General features: G+C 40.5%; 1 protein-coding gene across 1 annotated transcript in view; it reads right to left on the bottom strand.

Moving 5' to 3' along the window:
• il16 (interleukin 16) overlaps nt 1-10,631 on the bottom strand; it is a 59,134-nt gene extending 48,503 nt beyond the window's left edge. Inside the window, exon 1 of the mRNA XM_017699579.2 lies at nt 10,465-10,631. Within this exon, the coding sequence (XP_017555068.1) occupies nt 10,465-10,477 (13 nt within the window). The 5' untranslated portion in view covers nt 10,478-10,631. The remainder of the gene's footprint in view (nt 1-10,464) is intronic.
• Between the last annotated feature and the right edge of the window lie 11,046 nt (nt 10,632-21,677).

Genomic DNA, 21,677 nt, shown 5'->3' with positions numbered 1-21,677 from the left:
ATATGAACTGTTGTTTACAAGCTTCAAATATCTGTGTTTAGAATGCCCAAAATCTACTTAGTGCTAAAACACTACTAGAGTCCCATAGGGGTGCCAGCAGAAGTTAGTATTATAATAGGGATGTTTTGTCCTCTTTTTTAATTTATTAAGTGACCCTTATTTGTCCCACAATGGGGAAAGTTCACCTCCGCATTTAACCCATGCGTGAAGTGAAACATTACATACACTCTAGTGAGCACACACACACTAGGGGGCAGTGAGCACACTTGCCCAGAGTGGTGGGCAGCCCAATCCACAGCACCCGGGGAGCAGTTGGGGTTAGGTGTCTTGCTTAAGGACACCTCAGTCATGTGCTGTCGGCTCTGGGGATCGAACCAGCGCCCTTCCGGTCACAAGGCTGGTTCCCTAACCTCCAGCCAATGACTGCCCCCTTTTGACCAAGTTTTAATATGTATGACCTGAACTAAAGGAATTAATAATCATGGTTCACCACTACTTTTGTTATGCTCTCCATGATATGGATCCTGGTTTGAATGGAGGTTTTTCACACACACACATCACATTTATAACAACTGTTCTTTAAAGAACCGTCCTTTTAAAGGTCATTTAGGGCTGCGGTTCCTACGCCTGGTATTGCCTCAGGGAACCCTTTTTGGCACCTTTACTTTAAGGAGTATATAAAGACATTTTGTGACTGTAACCATCAAAAGCAGGCACTGTGCTGTGAATCATGCGGTTCTGCTTTAGCAACAGTTAACTGCTGTAATTACTGTAAATAGATCAGCACAGCCAGGCTAGCGCTAAATGGACCGAGTCTAGGTCTTTCTAATCATGCGTTTGATGTCACATGTGTCATATATTTGTGTTCCATGTCTCACATGAAGGATCTACAATCTACAATGTACACTCATCTGAGCAGTAGCAGCAGGGTGATTCTTCTCTTTGAAACAGTCTGACTGTTATACTGATGTAATGGCCCACAGCTGTAATATGGACTGAGTCAGAGAGAGAGAGAGAGAGAGAGAGAGAGAGAGAAGAAAGAGAGAGCAAGAAATAATTGAAAAGGTGAAAGAAGAAAGTGAAAGAGATAAAGAAAGAAAGAGTGTGGGAAAGAAAAGGAAGACACAAGAAAGAGAGACAGAAAAAAAAGAGTGTAAAGAGAAAAACAGGGTGAGGGAGAGGAGAAAGAAGAAAAGTGATTGAGAGGGAGAGAGAGAGAGAGAAAGAAGAAAAAGAAGAAAGAGTGAGCAAGAGAGCAGCAGTAGAGCAGAGAGACATGCGAGAGAAAGGAAAAAGAAAGAGAGAAAGAGTAGAGAGAGACAGGAAGAAAAAGAGTGAGAGAGAAGAGCATAAAAAGAGCTAGAGAGAGAGAGAGAGGGGGGCTAGAAAGAAAAAGAAGAAAGAGTGAGCAAGAAATAATTGAAAAGGTGAAAGAAGAAAGAAGAAAGTGAAAGAGATAAAGAAAGAAAGAGTGTGGGAAAGAAAGGGAAGAAACAATAAAGAGAGAGAGAGAGAGAGAGAGAGAGAGAGAGAGAGAGAGAAAGAGTGTAAAAAGAGAAAAACAGGGAGAGGAGAAAGAAGAAAAGTGATTGAGAGAGAGAGAGAGAGAGAGAGAAGAAGAAAAAGAAGAAAGAGTGAGCAAGAGAGCAGCAGTAGAGTAGAGAGACATGCGAGAGAAAGGAAAAAGAAAGAAAGAGCAGAGAGAGACAGGAAGAAAAAGAGCGAGAGAGAAGAAGAAGAAAAGGACGAAGCAGAAGAAGAGAAAGAGAGAGAGAGAGAATGAGATCTAACTTTTGGCCTTTAGCTGTCATTTGAAACAAGTTGGTTAATCAGGCTCAAACTGCATGGCAGCATTTAACTGGACGTTACTGCGGGGGGCTTCCAGACCACATGTTTGCTGTTAGATTTGCACATGCTGTTCTCATCCTCTTCTGAAGCGTGTTTGATTAAGGAGACAGCGCCTTAAAAGACCCACTAGAGAGAAAGTGTCACATTCCATCCCAAACAGAGTTTAAATCTCCATTGTGGTGGGCTGGCTTCAATTACTGCAAGAGCTAAATGCTCTCCATTCTTATCTCATGAAACCGTGATGCTCCGTTTACGTGTTGGCATTAAGTAAAAATGTATTCCAAGCCTCATTGCAGAATCAGTGCGACCAACTGATAGTGAAAAGCATGCATGCAAATCAGTGTCCAAATTCAGGGGCTTGCATCCTTCGAAGGCTGCATAGGCCCACGAAGGCTGAACTGAAATGAGAGGGTCTGCTCTACAGCAGATTTCCTGTTTGCATCACAGCACCAGCTTTCGCCTCAGTTTAAACCCACGACTTATATTTAAAAGTGTCTTCTCAGCTGCCGTTCGCTCCTCTGCTGACATCGCCATGTTCTCGAATCCTCGCCAGCATGCAATGAACCTCGGGGTATGTTTGCTAGTGAAGAACACAGTTCTCGTGTATGAATGAGCTGTTGAAATGGGACAGCCTAGAAGCGCCACTGTGGCACAAATTCTGAAGGATGAAACCCCTGAATTGGGACGCAGTGGCTCCTTCTCATGTGGGGGGGTGTTATCCACTATACCATCCATTTTTTTTTGGAAATTATGAAATATTAAATACGTTTTTTCAGGTTTTGTTGCAAGTCGGAAAGAAATTATGGGTCCTTTTGTATTCAACCCCTTAAAAGTTTTATTACGCACTTCTATAACCCAAGAATAGCTCAACCAACTCAGTGGTGGACAGTAACTGTGTTAATGTAATTCGTTACTGTACTTAAGTAGTTTTTTCCTGTATCTGTACTTTACTGAAGTTTCTCTGTTCTGGGCGACTTTTTCCTTTCACTCCACTTCATTTCAGAGTCTAATATCCGACTTTTTAATTCACTATATTATGTGAAATCTGCTGTTCCTTTTGGTTTGTGTGTACAAAAACGTAACATGTCAAAATAAAAGAAGTGCAAAGCAAGAACATCAATCAGGGCGCAGTGGTCACTTTGTTTTGAGCTTGTTTTGACCTGTTGGACACACCGACCCAGTGCAAGCATATGATTAAATGTCAGTGCAGCAGCTATTCAACATAGATGATGGAGCTAATCTAACTTTGTGTAAATAGACCACAATATACAAATATGTACACATATGCAGTTGTGAATTTATAAAACACTTTCATTTTATAGTGAATTAGTTTTGGCTGGTTTATGTTTATGAACAGACGCCTACAGATCAACATAGTAAAGGAGCTCATCTGTGATCCTGAGTTTAAAGCCAGTTTTTATTCAACTTAAACTTGGAACTAAGTTGTAAATACATCTGAAACTGAAACTTTGCTTGTGTGTAAAAAGTGATTTCAGAGCCACTCGGTTCTCCCTGATGGAAACTGTTTACCTTCAGTGTTTTGTGCTTATGATCATTTTAATAGACATCAGCGTCACTAATTAATGTTGTTCTATTAAAAGACTGGTTTACCAAGAGAGACGCTGGAGGACTTTCACCTGAAATGAGTTCATAAAGCAACAGTCCTCTTACGAAAAATGATAATAGGACATTAGAGTCATAATTACTCTTTTAGTACTTTTACTTTTGATATTTAAGTACATTTGAAGGCAAATACTTTAGTACTTTTACTCAAGTGGAGGTCTAGAGTAAGGACTTCTACTTTTACTGGAGTGATATTTTACCTTGGGTGTCTCTACTTTAACTCAAGTACATGATTTGTGTACTTCGTCCACCACTAAACCAGCTTGCGCTGAAGTCCCTGAAGTTACTGAATAAAAAGCCTTAGTATGTAATAAGCCTGGGATTTTAAGGAGCTAAAGACCTTAGAAATCCAAATCTGTGTTTTCTATCTAATGAGATTAACAATAATCTTGTTCTTGCAGGCAAACAGTAAACATGTACTAAATTTACTCTTTGAATAATGTTCCAATGACCAATAAACAAACAACATATTTCACCATATTTCTCTCCTTTCAATTTAAACTGGGCAGTCCTTGGGTACCTTAAGCCTTCCCCTGACCAATCACAAGGCTGTGCCTCTTGCCCTCTTGCTTTAGTTACATGAGTGGCGGAGCAGGCGAGACATGTTGGACAGAGAGCTGTCAATCAGTCAGCTCATTAGCCACACCCACACATTTCTCAAAGCTTATTCAACGGTTTTTAAGGCAAATTTTATCAAACAAAGGATTCAGTGCTTGAACCACCTAGAGAAAACCACCCATTCAGATTCTTTTTCTCTGTGGTATCTAGGCACACACAGCCAAGCAAGCTCTCCCATTGGTTAGGACTGGTTTTGAGTGGAAACACGAGCTGTAGTCTAACCGGGTTTGGGTTAGGAATGGAAAACGACAGCTCTATGCCAGGAATCTTAACTGAAAGAGTCACTGTTAAATGGATAGATGGTTATACATGTGTTAATGCCTTTTACAAGCTTCAAATGTCTAAATTTAATCTCGAATGGCCAAACAGGCATGTGAACCACTATTAGCTTAGTGCTAACATATTACTAGAATCCCATAGGGATGCTAGCAAAATTAGCATTAGTGTAGAGTTGTTTTCCTGTCGTTTTTTGGCCGTGTTTTGACTTTTATAGCCTGAACCGGAGGCCTAGCACTAACAGTCATGGTTGAACACTGCACAATCCAATTTAAAGTGTGCATTGTTCATGTAATAATTGTTAGGATGCAGCTCTTCCATCTCTGGCCCTCTGTACAGTTCTCATTAGTGAATATGACACAGCCAGCAGGATCTCTGCTTATTGAGGCTGTTTATGAAATAGTCAATGCAGTACAGCTGCTTGTTTACTGGCCATCCATCAGAAGTATTTTACTCTTTATCTTTCATAGCCTTACAGCGAGCTCAGGGAATGACATGGTGTGAGTTGTCTTTGTTTCTCTGTGAAGAAATCCTCATGATTGACATGATGTCATGGGTGATGAATTTGTTTGAGAATCATGCACGTGTCTCTGCCCAGTGTAAAAGCAGTGGTTACACTTTATTGACCATAGTTCATGTGTGTAAATAAACATTGAACATCTGTAACTCCATACATAATTAAACAGTCTGTCTGTGATATTTCATTGCCGACTGCTTTCAGCTCACAACAGCTGATCACATTACTTGACGTTGTATGGTGTCCTATTCTGACTCTAAGATTCAGCAGCAATAAAAAGCTGCTCTTCACACAATGAAGTGAGTAAAACCTTTCCAGCAAATCTGCTTTGCATTATCCTGCATGACATCTACAATGTGTTCCCCATCAGAGAATTAAAAATCTGTGCTTGCTTGTTCAGAGAGAAAGGCCTCAGTATGAATTGATGAAAAACAAGATGTACAAGATGCACTGAGTATATATATATATATATATATATGTGTGTGTGTGTGTGTGTGTGTGTGTGTGTGTGAGTGTGTGTGTGTGTATACATATATCCCTGCTGTCAGAAGAAATCTCCATTTTTGACATTTTTCAGTTTTTGACATAATTTGAACATTTCTGTTGTCCTTTACATTGCATGTAAATTTCCTGACAAATGGACCAAAAGAAATGGGCCCAAAATTAATTGGAAAAAAATTCTGGTTCCATTGATTTACATTAAAATTGAAGTAGTTTTTTTTCCTTCTCCTGTAAGGTTACCATTTTGGAGATACAAGGTTTTCTTCCAAAAACCTTCGTGTCCTTCATGTTATATGTAAATTTCATGATGAATGGACCAAAAGAAACGGCCCGAAAATACTTGGAAAAAAAGTCTGGTTCCATTGACTTACATTAAAAGTAAAATAAGGTTTTTCCTACGAACACTGGAACAATAAGGAGTATTTTAAGCTGGACTGCTTTTAGAATCTGTCACGCTTCCTGGTTCTTTTTCTGACTCCCATACTATCAAGGACTCCACTTCCCAGAATTCCCCTGCCCTCAGTGACGAGACTCTCTCCACCAATCACAAACCACCCAGCAGATCACAGTCACCTGAGTATTAATCAACGACACCTGTTTTGCAGTGTATATAACATACATATATAAGTGAAATGATCTTAAGTCTGGTTGATATATCTAATATTTCCCATTTTGACATGGTTGTGCACTTATTCTAAGATTATCTTGCTTATTTCTAGACATTTTGCACTTTTTTTAGGTATTTTTATTGAGTCAAAATATCTCACTACACTGGCAGATAATTTTGCTGGTTTCAAAGCACATTTTATAAAGCAAGAGCAAATATCTGCCAATATTCCGAGATAAGTAAGTAAAAATGTTTAGAAATAAGGTAAATAGTCTTAAATCAAGCCTACAACAACCTCAACAGGAGAAATATTAGATTTATTGACCATATTTAAGATATTTCTGCTTGACAAGATAAACTTTTGTGCAGTGTAACAAAAACAGCCTGTTGATTGTAAAGCATAAGGATGAATTATGAACTTTTTTGGCACAAATGTCATAAGTTGAGCTCAGGGACAAGACTAAAATAGACAAAATGTCAAATATGGGCCCTTTAATTTCAGTAAGTATTAAGTTAATACTGGTTCATTGTTCAGATTCATTCTGCTTCTGGCTGATTAGAAGAGCCGTTTTCAAGCTGTAGGGGGAAGAGTGGGAGGTGAGGAAGCTGGTTTAGTGCGAATGTTATTGTGGCTGCCACTTGTTTCAGAAGTGGCTTTGGAGTTTTTATGAGCTGGAAAAACTCGACTTCCAGAGGTGTTATAAATGAGGAGACCATTCACTGGTTAAAATGTGAATGGGAACACTCAACATGGCATCTGTTTGTGGAGAAGGTCCCACCCATCAAGAAAAAGAGCCAATCAGCTCGTTGGTTATGCCACAAATGGAAAAGGGTCAATGATACTGTGGCGCTAGTGGGAAAAGCCCCCCTCGTTATGGAGATCTGCATAATCACAGTAGCCGGAACAACCCGGAATACCATGGTCTTGGTGTGTTATTGAGCCAAACGCTACAAGCTATTTAAGAGATTTTTGTCAGATTTTACAGACGTGTTTTTTAAAAGGCAATTTCACCTTCAGTTTAAAGCATTTAAGTTCAGAGAAAGAGGAATCTGGTCTTGTATGGCTGGAAATAACTGCCCGGTGGTGTGGCCACTAAGTGAGCAGACCTTCCTATAAGGACTTTGTTGTCCTTCGTGACTGGTTAAGCTCCAGTGATTGATATGCTGAAAGGAGATGACAACACATATCACAACAAACAAAGCATGTAATATCCAACTAAACCTCATTGAAACGAATGATGTATAAATGTATTCACACTGAAGGTAAGAGCTGAACGGATTTCTGAATTTCAGTCATTGTGCCTCATTTATTATTTATTTAATTTATTTGTGTGCTTTGATCATTTTTGCTTTAAAATGCCAAAACTTAGTTACAACCTGATGCTTTCACTTTCTTTGTTATTCTATTATTATAGAATTTGAAGTACTCTTTTTTAAGCCTTTGTGTTTTTGTATAATACAAATACAGTGCATGTGCCTACAATTTACATAAGGGTTATTGAAACAAGGAACAAATAGGTGTTGCCACTCATTTAATATTTACTATTTCCACAGTCTCACTAAGTAACAAGTAGGCCACAGCACATTTTATTCCTTTATCATAATAAGCTGTGTTATTTCACTTCATATCATTTTTGGTGTGTCTCAGGGTTAACATTAACTCTATGTGTTGGTCCTGGGGTGAACAAATTTGGCAACCCCAGAGTTATAACAATGTAGTTTTATTACAGCATTATTACACGATTACTATCATTGTTATACAACTGTTATTGTTATATTGTGGACTGAACTTTGTACCTGAGGAAGAGTGTACATTAGTGAATAGTGTGTTTTTCATTCACTAATGTTCTCATGGGAGTGAATGGATCTGTCTCTGTTTGAGCGCATTAAGATAAACATCAGCGTCTGGAGTTCACAGTATGACACACTCGCCACACGTACCCCCCACACACACCTCCCACACAGCCTATAAAACAATCTGTGTGTATTCAGTTCAAGAAACAGATATAAATATAACAAGTCTAAGTAGCTGAGTCAAAGTATGCACTTATAATAAGTCTAGACAGTCTGTTGCAGGTCAAAGTATGTAAATACAAGAAGTCCACATAGTCTAGGCTGTAGGTCAAAGAGCCCTGCTTTACTGAAGGGCATCATTCACAAGGCCTACATAACATGAAATAAACAGGGTCCTGAGGCACCCAGGATCCCCTAATTTACCTCTTAGACACCAGGAATGTCTCAAAATCAAAATAATTCTGGGGGACCCCTGAAAACAAATGTAGTATGACGTTATGTAGATGCTCAGGAACATTCAAGGAAGGGTGATTGTTTAGTTGTTTTACTCACAATCAGCGAGTTTCTATCTTTGGCATGCTTAACTACATAGAGAGGCTGGTAGTGCTGTTGCAAATTGGTTCACCCAGTTGGTCCTTCACAGCCTAGCAACTGTAACTAAGCCCAGGACACCTTAAAAAAAACTTTACAATATGTGGTAGCACATTTTTACCCTTTACACTTTGCAAAATATGGAATTTTGTCAAGGAAAATCATCTTAATGATCTAATTTATCCTATTGAAATGGTGATAAGCATATTTTAAGATTACTTAACTTTTAAATTTTTTTTTATTTTTACTTGTTTTAATACATTTTGTTAAGCACAGTGATCTCACTATATTTGCAGATAATTTTAGTTGTTTTATGAAATGTGTTGGCAGAATTTTCTGCCAGTATATTGAGATAATTTTAGTTAAAGAAATTACCCAAAATGCATAAATAACATCCAGAATTAAGCTAGATAATCGTATAGTGAGCACACAACCATCTCAAAATGAGAAATGGTAGACATTGACTAGATTAAAGATAAATTCATTTAACAACTATTTTTTTGCAGTGTAAATTAGGAAACAAGAAAAAGAAAAGAGTTTGGTGGAAATTGTTACTTCTTGTTAATTTCTCACACAGAAGACAAAGAGGAGATGTGCAGAATATCAAATTAGCAGCCAGCCAACGTTGGAGTAGCCAGCCAACAAGGGACCTTCCCAATTCTGGGGGGGGGGGTCCCATGTTTACACACTGCACAACACCTACATAAGCCTTTAACATGACAATAAACCTACAAATCTTATTCCAACAAGAATAAGGTCATTGGTCGTAACTGCTGATAACATCAAATTCAACAACTGCCCCTGGTTGGAAGAAGTCTTCATGCACACTTATGTAGGTTCATCTTAGTCATCATAAAAGTCTCATGTAGGTGTCATGTATGAACACTGCCCTTCTCTAAAGTTTTATCATAGGAAAAAACTCCTCCTGACTATAAACATACTTATAATAGAAGCCAGTGGGCAGGTGCTAAAAGTAGACTTACTTCACTTCATAAACGATTTGGTGCAACAAACACTGCCTCATGTGGACACATGTGGCATGAAATATTTAGATCATTATGCTTTTAAAAATGAGGTCAGCTCAACTCAGACTGATATAGTAACTGATTACTTTTCTTGAGTTGACTCAACTTGAGGACATAGGAGTTCACATAATTCAAACTTCTAACTTGAGTCAAACGTTCTCTTAATTTTTTAGTTCTGATCTCAGTGAGGTAAATAAAATGAGCTTGTTTTTATACTAAGCTTCTCCACTAGCCAGGACTCCCATTGCACAGTCCTGTTAGACATTTTTCCTCTTGGGGATGTACTGACGGATGGCTATGGCATCACTGGGGCTCAAACTCACAACCGCTTGTTGGGGCGACAGCTTAGTCCATAGCACCACCCAGGAGCACATGAAGCAACTCAGACTTTGTGTCCATACATGTTTGACACACTGGAGAAAATATTTGTTGTTTTAACTTTAAAGCATGGCGTTATGTCATGTGGTGCAGCTGTCTAGAAATTCATCCCAACATCAGGAGGTTGTATGAATCTCAGCAATACCATAGCTGCCCATATCTGGAAGCCCAGAGGAAAGTATGCCAGACAGGACTTTGTGATGGAAGGACTGCCAGCTAGTTGGCAAGTAAAAAATGCCAATATAGTTTGTTTATCTAACTGAGATGCAGACCTAGAAACAGTAGCTGGGAGAATTTTTAACTAACTTAAAGAAGTTTGAGATGGGTGAATTCTGGTGTCGAGCTAAGCCATTTTAAGAACAGTCATCAGTTACTATAATATTTTAAGAGGAGCAGACATCTCATTTTTAACTGTGTACATTATGTTTCTTTTTATTATCACTGCATTACTATTTGCATTATTATTATATTCAATTGTGGAAGATTTTTTTACTAAATGTAGGGAAATGCTTCAAATCGTCAGTGGTAAGTGACTCTATGCTCACAGATGCAGCAGATGGAGATTATGCTGAAAAATGCTAGAGTGTTTCTTTAACATCTACTCTGGAGCTCCTGAAAACTGCAGCTTTCTGACATTTCCCATTCCAGTTTATAAGGAGAGTGAAGTGGAGGAGAAAAACACTCACCGAAGCTGATCATCTGCCCTCACTGTAACGTCCTTGTGCAGCCTGCTGGGAAGTTTATCCGTGTGGAGCTCTTCAGCGTGCAAGTCCAGAGAAGTGGAGGAGAATGTGTTTCTGTGTTCTAGGTGATAAAAGGTGCTCTGTGGAACAAGTTTTCCCCCTCTCTCTCTCTCTCTCTGTCTCTCTCTCTCTCTCTCTCTCTCTCTCTCTCTCTCTCTCTCTCTCTCTCTCTCTCTCTCTCTCTCTCTCTCTCTCTCTCTCTGTCTCTCTCTCTCTCTCTCTCTTCCCCTCTCTCTCTCTCTCTCTCTCTCTCTGTCTCTCTCTCTCTCTCTCTCTTCCTCTCTCTTCCCCTCTCTCTCTCTCTCTCTCTCTCTCTCTCAAATGAGTGCCAGAAGTTGTCAGTGAACTGAGATTGGGCACTTGTAACTGCCATCCTCCCTCCTTCACTCCCTCGCTTGTGTGCTCACTCACTCCCTCCCCAGCAGCCAGCAAAACACAAGTCCTCTCATACACCAAATCAGAGCGAGGGAGAAAGAGAGAGAAAGAGAGAGAGACTGAGAGTAATATATAGACACTCTATGTGAATGTTCTATTTATATGTCTGTTTGTTTGTTTGTTTGCTTCTTCTTTATTATCAGTGTTCACTGTAAGCATTGCTTTCACGCCAATGAGCCCAAAGCATTTACAGCTAAATCTGAAGAGAGAGAAAAGGAGGGAGCAAGAAAGAAGAGAGAAACATAGTGAGGGAGAAAAAGAATGAGAGAAAGAGAGTGAGGAAAAGAGAGAGAAGGGGAGAGACAGAAAGAGAAGGAGGGAGAGAAAGCTAAGGAGAATTAATGAGAGAGAGAGAGCGATCTAGAGGAGGGGTAGAGAAAGAAAGAGAGAGGGAGAAAAAAGAGGTGGAGATAAAGGAGGAGAGAGAGAGAGGAGAGAAAGTGAGAAGGAATAAAAAGAAAGAGATAGAGGGAGGGAGGAAGAAAAAAGAAGAAACAAACAAATTGAGGGACAAAAACAATGAGAGAAAGTTAGTGAGGAAGAGAGAGAATGGGTAGAGCGAGAGAGAAATAGAAAGAGGCAAGAAAAAGAACGAGAATGGACAAATGAGAGAAATAGAGGGAGGGAGGGAGAAAAAAGATAGAGAGAAAGAAAATACAAGAGAAAGAGAGAGAGGAAGAGAGAGAGAAGGAGCAGAAAGAAAAAGAGAAAGAGGGACAAAAAAAGGGCTAAAAGTAAGGAGGAATGAAAGAGTAGGAGGGAAGTGAAAGAGTGTTGGGGGAAGTGAGGGAGAAAGAATGAAGAGAGAAACAAAGTGAGGGACAAAAAGAATGAGAGAAGGGTGAGAGAGAGAAAGAGAGGAAAGAGAAAGTGAAGGAAAGAGTGGGAGAGAGAATGAGAAAGGAGGGGGAAGAGAGAGAGAGAGAGAGAGAGAGAGAGAGAGAGAGAGAGAGAGAGGAGGGGGAAGAGAACGAGAGAGAGAATGAGAGAGGAGGGGGAAAGAGAGAGACAGAATGAGAAAGAAGGGGGAGGAGAGATAGAGAGAGAGAGGAGGGGGAAGAGAAAGAGAGAAAGAGAATGAGAGAGGAGGGGGAAAGAGAGAGAGAGTGAGAGAGAGAGAGAGAGAGAGAGAGGGGAGGGGGAAGAGAAAGAGAGAGAGAATGAGAGACGAGGGGGAAATAGAGAGAGAGAGAGAATGAGAGAAAGAGAGAATGAGAGAGAGGAGGGGAAGAAAAAGAGAGAAAGAATGAGAGAGAGAGAGAGAGAGAGAGAGAGAGAGAATGAGAGAGAGAATGAGAAAGAGAGAGAATGAGAGACGAGGGGGAAATATATAGAGAGAGAGAATGAGAGAAAGAGAGAGAATGAGAGAGAGGAGGGGAAAGAAAAAGAGAGAGAGAGAATGAGAGAGAGAGAGAGAGAGAGAGAATGAGAGAGAGAATGAGAGAGAGAGAGAGAGAGAGAGAGAGAGAGAGAGAGACAGAAAGAGAGAGAGAGAGAATGCGAGAGAGGAGGGGAAAAGAAAAAGAGAGAGAGAGAATGAGAGAGAGAGAGAGAGAGAGAGAGAGAATGAGAGAGAGAATGAGAGAGAGAGAGAGAGAGAGAGAGAGACAGAAAGAGAGAGAGAGAGAATGCGAGAGAGGAGGGGAAAAGAAAAAGAAAGAGAGAGAGGGAGAGAGAGACACTTTCCCCAGTGACCTCACTCCTACTCTGTTTCACAATGCTTCTGTCTATTCTGCTGAACAGCCACTTCAGCCGTCAGCTGAGCAGAGCTGTTTCTGGCTACTAGCGGTATAAACAGTCGCTCAGGCCACTTCAACTGTAACAAACTGTGTCCTGATACACAGACACACGCTCCTCTGACAGTTTTGGGCTGCTGTTTATTACAGTTCATCGTTAATGAATCTCCTAATCTAAACAGCGCATATTTCAAAATAGCTACGTGGCCGTTAGCCACTTAACTAGCAGTGCAGGGAAATATTCCATTAGTTGCATTTCTGGGTCTATACAGAAATATTTTAGGGAATCAGTGCACTACATACATCTATATTACCTTTTAAATTCATGTTGATTATAATGCAATATTGTCTAAATTATGTTTAAAAGCTAGCCATGAGGACAGCATTACTGCTTTACAATATCTGAATACAGTTATACAGATTATCACTAATGCTTATGTGCTAGACCTACACTGAGAAAGTATGACCCCAAAGAGGATGTTGCTTAGGTCCCCCAACTAGATCTGAGATCATGAATAATATTAGCTGAGCCTAAAAGCTAGCTAGCAGGATAGCATTACCGCTCTGCAGTATTTTAATGGCACTCTAAGTAACAGGTGCTATAGTTAATCATAGCCATGTTAATAGGAGAGGGTGGAGCCCTCAACCAAGATGTTGCTAAGGGCCCCCAATAGACCTGAGGTTATACACTCACCGGCCACTTTATTAGGTTCAATTCCTTGTTAACACACATTGTTAATCAGCCAATCACATGACCACAACTCAATGCATTTAGGCATGTAGAGGTGGTCAAGACAACTTGCTGAAGTGCAGACCGAGCATCAGAACGGGGGAAGAAAGGGGATTTAAGGGACTTTGAACGTGGCGTGGTTGTTGGTGCCAGACGGGCTGGTCTGAGTATTTCAGAAACTGCTGATCTACTGGGATTTTCACGCACAGCCATCTCTAGGGTTTACAGAGAACGGTCCAAAAAAGAGGAAATATCCAGTGAGCGGTCAGTTGTGTGGACGAAAATGCCTTGTTGATGTGAGAGGTCAGAGGAGAATGGGCAGACTGGTTCCAGATGATAGAAAGGCAACAGGAACTCAAATAACCAACCAAAATCTCTGAGGAACGTTTCCAGCACCTTGTTGAAAGTCTGCCATGAAGAATTAAGGCAGTTCTGAAGGCAAAAGGGGTCCAACCTTTTACCAGCAAGGTGTACCTAATAAAGTGGCCAGTGAGTGTAAATGGTGTAAGCTAATGTCATAAGCTACAGCTGGCAGGACAGCAATTACTGTTACAGTACCTAATGTTGCTACATGTTCCCATTCATATGAATAGTGCAACTCTTTAAACTGTATAAGATATCTGCTTTAATAAAATAAAATCTTCTGTTCAGACACATCTAAACGATGTTAGGTAAGCCTAAATACTAGCTAGCCAGATAGCATTACAGCTGAAAAGTATCTTAATGCAGCTAAAGCAACAGCTTCTGTATCTCCATGTTAAGCCTACACTGAAAGAGTGGGGCCCGCAGAAAGGTTAATGCTAAGGGCCCCCAGTGGCCCTGCATCTGAGATGGCAAATAATGTTAGAAAAGGTTAAAAGCTAGTTAGCAGGATAAAACTATTATTAATCACAACCATAAATCACCAAAGTGTCTTAATATAGATCACCTTAAAATATTATAATAAATGATCATGTCATGAAAAACTTTGCCTACATTTATGCTTTTGTTTGCAAAGATATCATTCTGTTCACAAGTCCTGGTTCACAGCATGCTCAGAGTGGAAGATTGTATGAACACCACTGGGAACGTTGTGGGCTCTTTTTTAATTTTTTTTCCAAATCCAAAACCGGCCTGCAGCTATTTTAGAAAGCCCCAGTCGGAAGAGGCCACAGCCAGCAGTCCAGTTTTTACTACTGCAAAGGCATTCACACGGCCACGCTACCAAGCCGCACCCACTAAAATGTATGATACATACAATTATTACGCTGTTAGTAAACTTAGAGCTAAACCTGGAACAGTGCTGGTACCATTCCAGAGATTCCTGACTCTGCATACTTTATCCTGGCAGCAGCCTGAAGTGTGAGGAGCTCCACGGGATACAACAGGGATACAACACGCCACCTCGTCAAAACATAAACCAATCGAGTTTTCTAAATCCCCACAAAGAATCATTGCTCTGGAACAATAACATTTATTTTATTATATATATTTATATATTTATTTATTTATTTCAGTTTAGTACACACTACACCAGTATAAACTATTTACTGCACACTGCACCAGTCTTTACTGCATACTGCACACTACACCAGTCTATACTGTACACTGCACACAACACCAATCTATACTGTACACTGCACACAACACCAGTCTATACTGTACACTGCACACAACACCAGTCTATACTGTACACTGCACACAACACCAATCTATACTGTACACTGCACACAACTCCAGTCTATACTGTACACTGCACCCTACACCAGTATATACTGTACACTGCACACAACACCAATCTATACTGTACACTGCACCCTACACCAGTATATACTGTACACTGCACACAACACCAGTCTATACTGTACACTGCACACAACACCAGTCTATACTGTACACTGTCACTATGGTACCACCCTAGTGACAAGGGAGGTACAGTTTCACAGGCACAGTACCCTTGAGGGCACCACCCCAGTGACAGTTTCACACCTTCATTTCTGAGAGTGTACCGGTCCCATTTCCTGGGGTTATTAGCCATAACTAACATTGGTTTTGCCACATTATCTACCAAATGATGTCTTCTTTGTCTACATTTTACAAATAAAGTGCCTCACACGTTAAGTTTGTACTGTATTGATTTTCTTCTAGCATTAATTGTGCTGTTTACCTCATTTATCACATACATTTTACAAATGTCATTGTTTCACCATACAAATGTATTTAAAGGGATTTCATGTTTTAGAAGGCAAAAAGAATGCATATAATTAGCTTGCATCAATTAATTTATATATTAGACTTAAATCTTTCGTATCATTCCTTATAGTTTGTACCCTGTTGACCATTGACCTTCCTGTAGTCCGACTTTACTCAGGCTTGAAATTTTGGTCTATCTAAATGCATCTCGAGAATGTTCTGAACAAACCCACATCAGGTTTTGGGTCTGAACTGAACCTATCAAAATTCTGTCAAACTCAACCAAACCTTAATCATCTGGCTTTGAGCACAAACCAGAACCGTCTGTCTGAATGCCACTTGCTATGAATCACTAAGATAAAATAGAATGATATGCCTTTAATAAAATGGTCAGTTGCATTAAAAAAAATCTAATGCACTAAACTGCACTTTCCTGAATCACTCTTTATGTCCCATTTTCTCTCGAGTGCAGGCCTCATGGTCCTTGGTGCTGAGTGGGTGACTCCAGCACGCCAGATTAAAAGGCAAGTTTAGTAAAAGGTAGTGAAAGTAGTGAATAAAATGAGAAGTTAAAGTACAACATCTGTCACTACTGGCTGGCAATCTGAGAACCCTAAAGTGAAATATGAACCCGTCCCGAAATCTGAAACGTATTTGAGAAATGAAGTCTGAACCCGACCGAACTTGAGATGAGCCGTCGGGTCCTGTCGAGGTCGGACAAATATTTCAAGCTCTAATCTGAATGTTTTCCTGCATGAATGTGTATAAAGGCCTTCTGTGTGTTCACTGACTCTGTGTGTGTGTTTATGTTAGAGTGGACGCAGGATTAAAGCGGCTGGAAGAGAATTTCTCCCCTGATTAACCTCAGCAGCACTGCAGGCACACACACACACACACACACACACACACACACACACACACACACACACACACACACACACACACACAAGCTCTCTCTCTATCCTGTCCTGAATGCAGTCAGTGTAAACGACTCCAAATGCATGAATCACTGGGCAGACAGGAATCTCTAAATAAACACGCTACAGAAGCGAGACTGACGGACACAGATTAAACTAAACACGACCAAAATATGTTTTCCGAACCTCTCCCACATGATTATAAGCATCTTATGAAAGCATCTTAGATGTAGGCAATATCTCAAAAAACAATTTTGAGAATACTGCATTCTACTAAAGCAATCTTATCCAATGAATTATAATTTTGTGTGAATGCTATTCTAACAACAACCTCATGATGAGAAATATTAGATGGGTTGCCTATATTTAAATGGGAAATATACTGCTTTTTGAAAAGTTCTGCATAATACAACCATTAAAACACAAACAAAGTCACTCAGAGTGGTTTGGTGTGGAATATGCTGCATGATGCCTGCAACATTATTTTTATGAGAATATGAGTGTATTACTTAAATATGCTTAGTGTGGAGCTAAAGAAGCATTGTGTGAGATTCAGTGGCATCTAGTGGTGAGTGTGCACATTGCAACCAACTGAATCCCCCTCCCTCGCCCCTCCCTTTCCAAGCATGTAGAATCTATGGTGGCCATCAGGTTTTCTGCTGTCACCTGTCCCAGTTTTGCTTTGCTTCATCATGTTTTCGCTTCTCTGTTGAGGAAGATTCACACTCCTTCACTTTTTCTTGTGCTAAATAATAAGTATGATCCTCCATTTGTCAAAAAATTTTAAATGGTCAGCGGGCACCAGCAACAACCACTGGTTCTTCTTCTTCCAACCAGAACAACAGCACCACCGAATTTAAGCTGCCGCTTCAACATTAAAACATGAAAGGCTCTTTAGAGCCAGTGTATGGTTTGTCCAGTCTGGGCTAGAGGAATCACTCACTATGTAGATATGAAGGTCTCTCTTTGTAGTTACAAGTGATTATACACTAATAAAAACATAGAATCTGGAGAGGTGGAGGTTTGCACTGGAGAGGAGAGGAATGAAGGTCAGTAGAGACCAGATGGAATACATGTGTGTGAATGAGAGGGAGGCAGGTGGAAAGGTGAAGATGCAAGGAATAGAGGTCGTAAAGGTGGATGACTTCAAATATCTTGGGTCAACCATCCAGAGCAATGGACAGTGCAAAAAAGAGGTGAGGAAGAGGGTGCAGGCAGGATGGAGTGGGTGGAGACGGGTGTCAGGGCTGATGTGTGACAGAAGGATAGCAGCAAGAGTGAAAGGCAAGGTTGACAAGACAGCAGTGCGTCCTGCTATGATGTTTGGTTTGGAGACTGTGGCTCTGTCTAAAAGACAGGAGGCTGAGCTGGAGGTGGCGGAGATGAAAATGCTGAGATTTTCGTTGGGAGTGACGAGGCTGGACAAGATTAGAAATGAGCAGATCAGAGGGACGGTGTAGGTGGAGCAGTTTGGAGATAAAGCCAGAGAGGCCAGGTTGAGATGTTTGGACATGTGTTGAGGAGGAATAGTGGATATATTGGGCAAAGAATGTTGGAGATGGAGCTGCCGGGCAGAAGGAGAAGAGGTAGACCTCAGAGAAGGTTTATGGATGTAGTGAAGGTAGACATGGAGATGGTTGGTGTGAAAGTAGAGGAGGCAATGGATAGGGCAAGATGGAGGCAGATGATCCACTGTGGCGACCCCTAAAGGAAGCAGCCGAAAGAAGAAGAAGAAGAAGAAGTTACACTAATAAAAACATGGTATTGCATACTGTATTCCATTTATGCCTGTAGATCCCCCTAAATCTCTCACACTGCTCCTTTAAGGCACTATGAGGCAAAATAGTCCCCCAAAAACACATATTTTATTCAGGTTTACCACTAAACATTACATTGCTGGAAGGCAACACTGTGTTGATGGTATACACACTTCAGTCAAGCAAATTCTAGGCAACTTTAAATGCTCGTCAATGACATCACAATGTGTAAAACCTTAAGGTCGTTCAGAGGCAGAGGACAGTCTTTACTGAAGTCCTTATTTGCAATTTAGCAGGAAACAGAGTTGCCCTGCAACCCTGATGTACAGGGACAGCTTCCTTTAAACAATATTGCTCTTGTGGCGCCCTCTCCTGGTAGAATGTTGTTCTTACTGTTCTCTTTTGGTTAAAACCTAAAACATATTAGCCAGCTTTTCACTTTGTGGTGCATTGAGAATTTGCAATATAAGACATTGTCTTAACTAACATGCCATAACATAGCAAAATGTTAAGGATATTGAGTTTACGGGACTCATGATGAGCCCACCAAGAGAATTCATTCTTCAGTAGCATTCAGATTGGGAAACTAGCCCTAAAGCCAACAATTACATTTAATTAACTCTGGATGCATCAATCACCAGAGGTAGAAAGAGGATTTGTTGGGGCATCTATGAATGTGCTTCTCTTACTCTGCCAACTGATGGCGCTCTTGCATTTTATGACCATCTGCATAAAATTTCAGAATACTGTTGACTAATGTTGACACATTCACTGAAATATATTATAATCAAACTGCATTGATTGTGTCCACCAAGTGGATAGTACTACACATACAGTGCAGCCTTAAAAGGACTGTTTTTCAGACTTGCCATGTTTAAAGGTGAATCAAATGAGAAGAGCATGTACCTTAAATTCATAGGGATGCCAAACAGCAATACATGGATATAATTAGCCATATCGATGCAGTGGAAACATACAAACTCTCAAACAATGAGTGGAATAATATTATTGATCTATACACTCACCGAACACTTTATTAGGTACTGTTCAGTTGTTTGTTAACACAAATAGCTAATCAGCCAATCACACGGCTGCAACTCAGTGCATTTAGGCATGTAGAGGTGGTCAAGGCAACTTGCTGAAGTGCAGACCGAGCATCAGAACGGGGAAGAAAGGGGATTTAAGGGACTTTGAACGTGGCGTGGTTGTTGGTGCCAGACGGGCTGGTCTGAGTATTTCAGAAACTGCTGATCTGCTGGGATTTTCACACACAACCATCTCTAGGGTTTACAGAGAACGGTCCGAAAAAGAGGAAATATCCAGTGAGCGGTCAGTTGTGTGGACGAAAATGCCTTGTTGATGTGAGAGGTCAGAGGAGAATGGGCAGACTGGTTCCAGATGATAGGAAGGCAACAGAAGAATTAAGGCGGTCCTGAAGGCAAAAGGGGGTTCAACCTTTTACTAGCAAGGTGTACCTAATAAAGTGGCTGGTGAGTGTAAATATTATCTCCTATTTTTTATTTTCCATCCTTTTCCCCCTAGCTTGTTTGTGGCTTATCTGCCTATTCTTTTGAGTGATGTAGAATTGTCAAGTCACTCTTATCCCATGAACTGTTTAAAAGTGGATATTCTGTTCAGCCACTGGCATATTTCACTCATTCACTGGCCTATTTCACTCATTCACTGGCAAATTTCACTCATTCACTGGCATATTTCACTCAGTCACTGGCATATTTCACTCAGTCACTGGCCTATTTCACTCATTCACTGGCCTATTTCACTCAGTCACTGGCATATTTCACTCATTCACTGGCCTATTTCACTCATTCACTGGCATATTTCACTCAGTCACTGGCCTATTTCACTCATTCACTGGCATATTTCACTCAGTCACTGGCATATTTCACTCAGTCACTGGCCTATTTCACTCATTCACTGGCCTATTTCACTCATTCACTGGCATATTTCACTCAGTCACTGGCATATTTCACTCATTCACTGGCATATTTCACTCAGTCACTGGCCTATTTCACTCATTCACTGGCATATTTCACTCATTCACTGGCATATTTCACTCAGTCACTAGCCTATTTCACTCATTCACTGGCCTATTTCACTCATTCACTGGCCTATTTCACTCATTCACTGGCATATTTCACTCAGTCACTGGCCTATTTCACTCATTCACTGGCATATTTCACTCAGTCACTGGCCTATTTCACTCAGTCACAGGCATATTTTACTCATTCACTGGCATATTTCACTCAGTTACTGGCCTGTTTCACTCATTCACTGGCATATTTCACTCATTCACTGGCCTATTTCACTCATTCACTGGCCTATTTCACTCAGTCACTGGCATATTTCACTTATTCACTGGCCTATTTCACCCATTCACTGGCCTATTTCACTCAGTCACTGGCATTTTTCACTCAGTCACTGGCATATTTCACTCAGTCACTGGCATATTTCACTCAGTCACTGGCATATTTCACTCAGTCACTGGCAAATTTCACTCATTCACTGGCATATTTCTCTCAGTCACTGGCATATTTCACTCAGTCACTGGCATATTGTACTTAGTCACTGGCAAATTTCACTCATTCACTGGCAAATTTCACTCATTCACTGGCATATTTCACTCAGTCACTGGCATATTTCACTCATTCACTGGCATATTTCACTCAGTCACTGGCATATTTCACTCATTCACTGGCCTATTTCACTCATTCACTGGCCTATTTCACTCAGTCACTGGCATATTTCACTCAGTCACTGGCATATTTCACTCAGTCACTGGCCTATTTCACTCATTCACTGGCATATTTCACTCATTCACTGGCCTATTTCACTCATTCACTGGCCTATTTCACTCAGTCACTGGCATATTTCACTTATTCACTGGCCTATTTCACCCATTCACTGGCCTATTTCACTCAGTCACTGGCATTTTTCACTCAGTCGCTGGCATATTTTACTCAGCACTGGCATATTTCACTCAGTCACTGGCATATTTCATTCAGTCAATGGCATATTTCACTCAGTCACTGGCAAATTTCACTCATTCACTGGCATATTTCACTCAGTCACTGGCATATTTCACTCAGTCACTGGCATATTGTACTCAGTCACTGGCAAATTTCACTCATTCACTGGCAAATTTCACTCATTCACTGGCATATTTCACTTAGTCACTGGCATATTTCACTCAGTCACTGGCATATTTCACTCATTCACTGGCATATTTTACTCATTCACTGGCATATTTTACTCATTCACTGGCCTATTTCACTCATTCACTGGCCTATTTCACTCAGTCACTGGCATATTTCACTCATTCACTGGCCTATTTCACCCATTCACTGGCCTATTTCACTCAGTCACTGGCATTTTTCACTCAGTCACTGGC

Source organism: Pygocentrus nattereri, chromosome 15 (assembly GCF_015220715.1).
Source record: "Pygocentrus nattereri isolate fPygNat1 chromosome 15, fPygNat1.pri, whole genome shotgun sequence".
Taxonomy (NCBI): Eukaryota; Metazoa; Chordata; class Actinopteri; order Characiformes; family Serrasalmidae; genus Pygocentrus; species Pygocentrus nattereri.
Note: the sequence above shows the minus strand (reverse complement) of the source record. Positions and strands in the feature narration are given on the sequence as shown.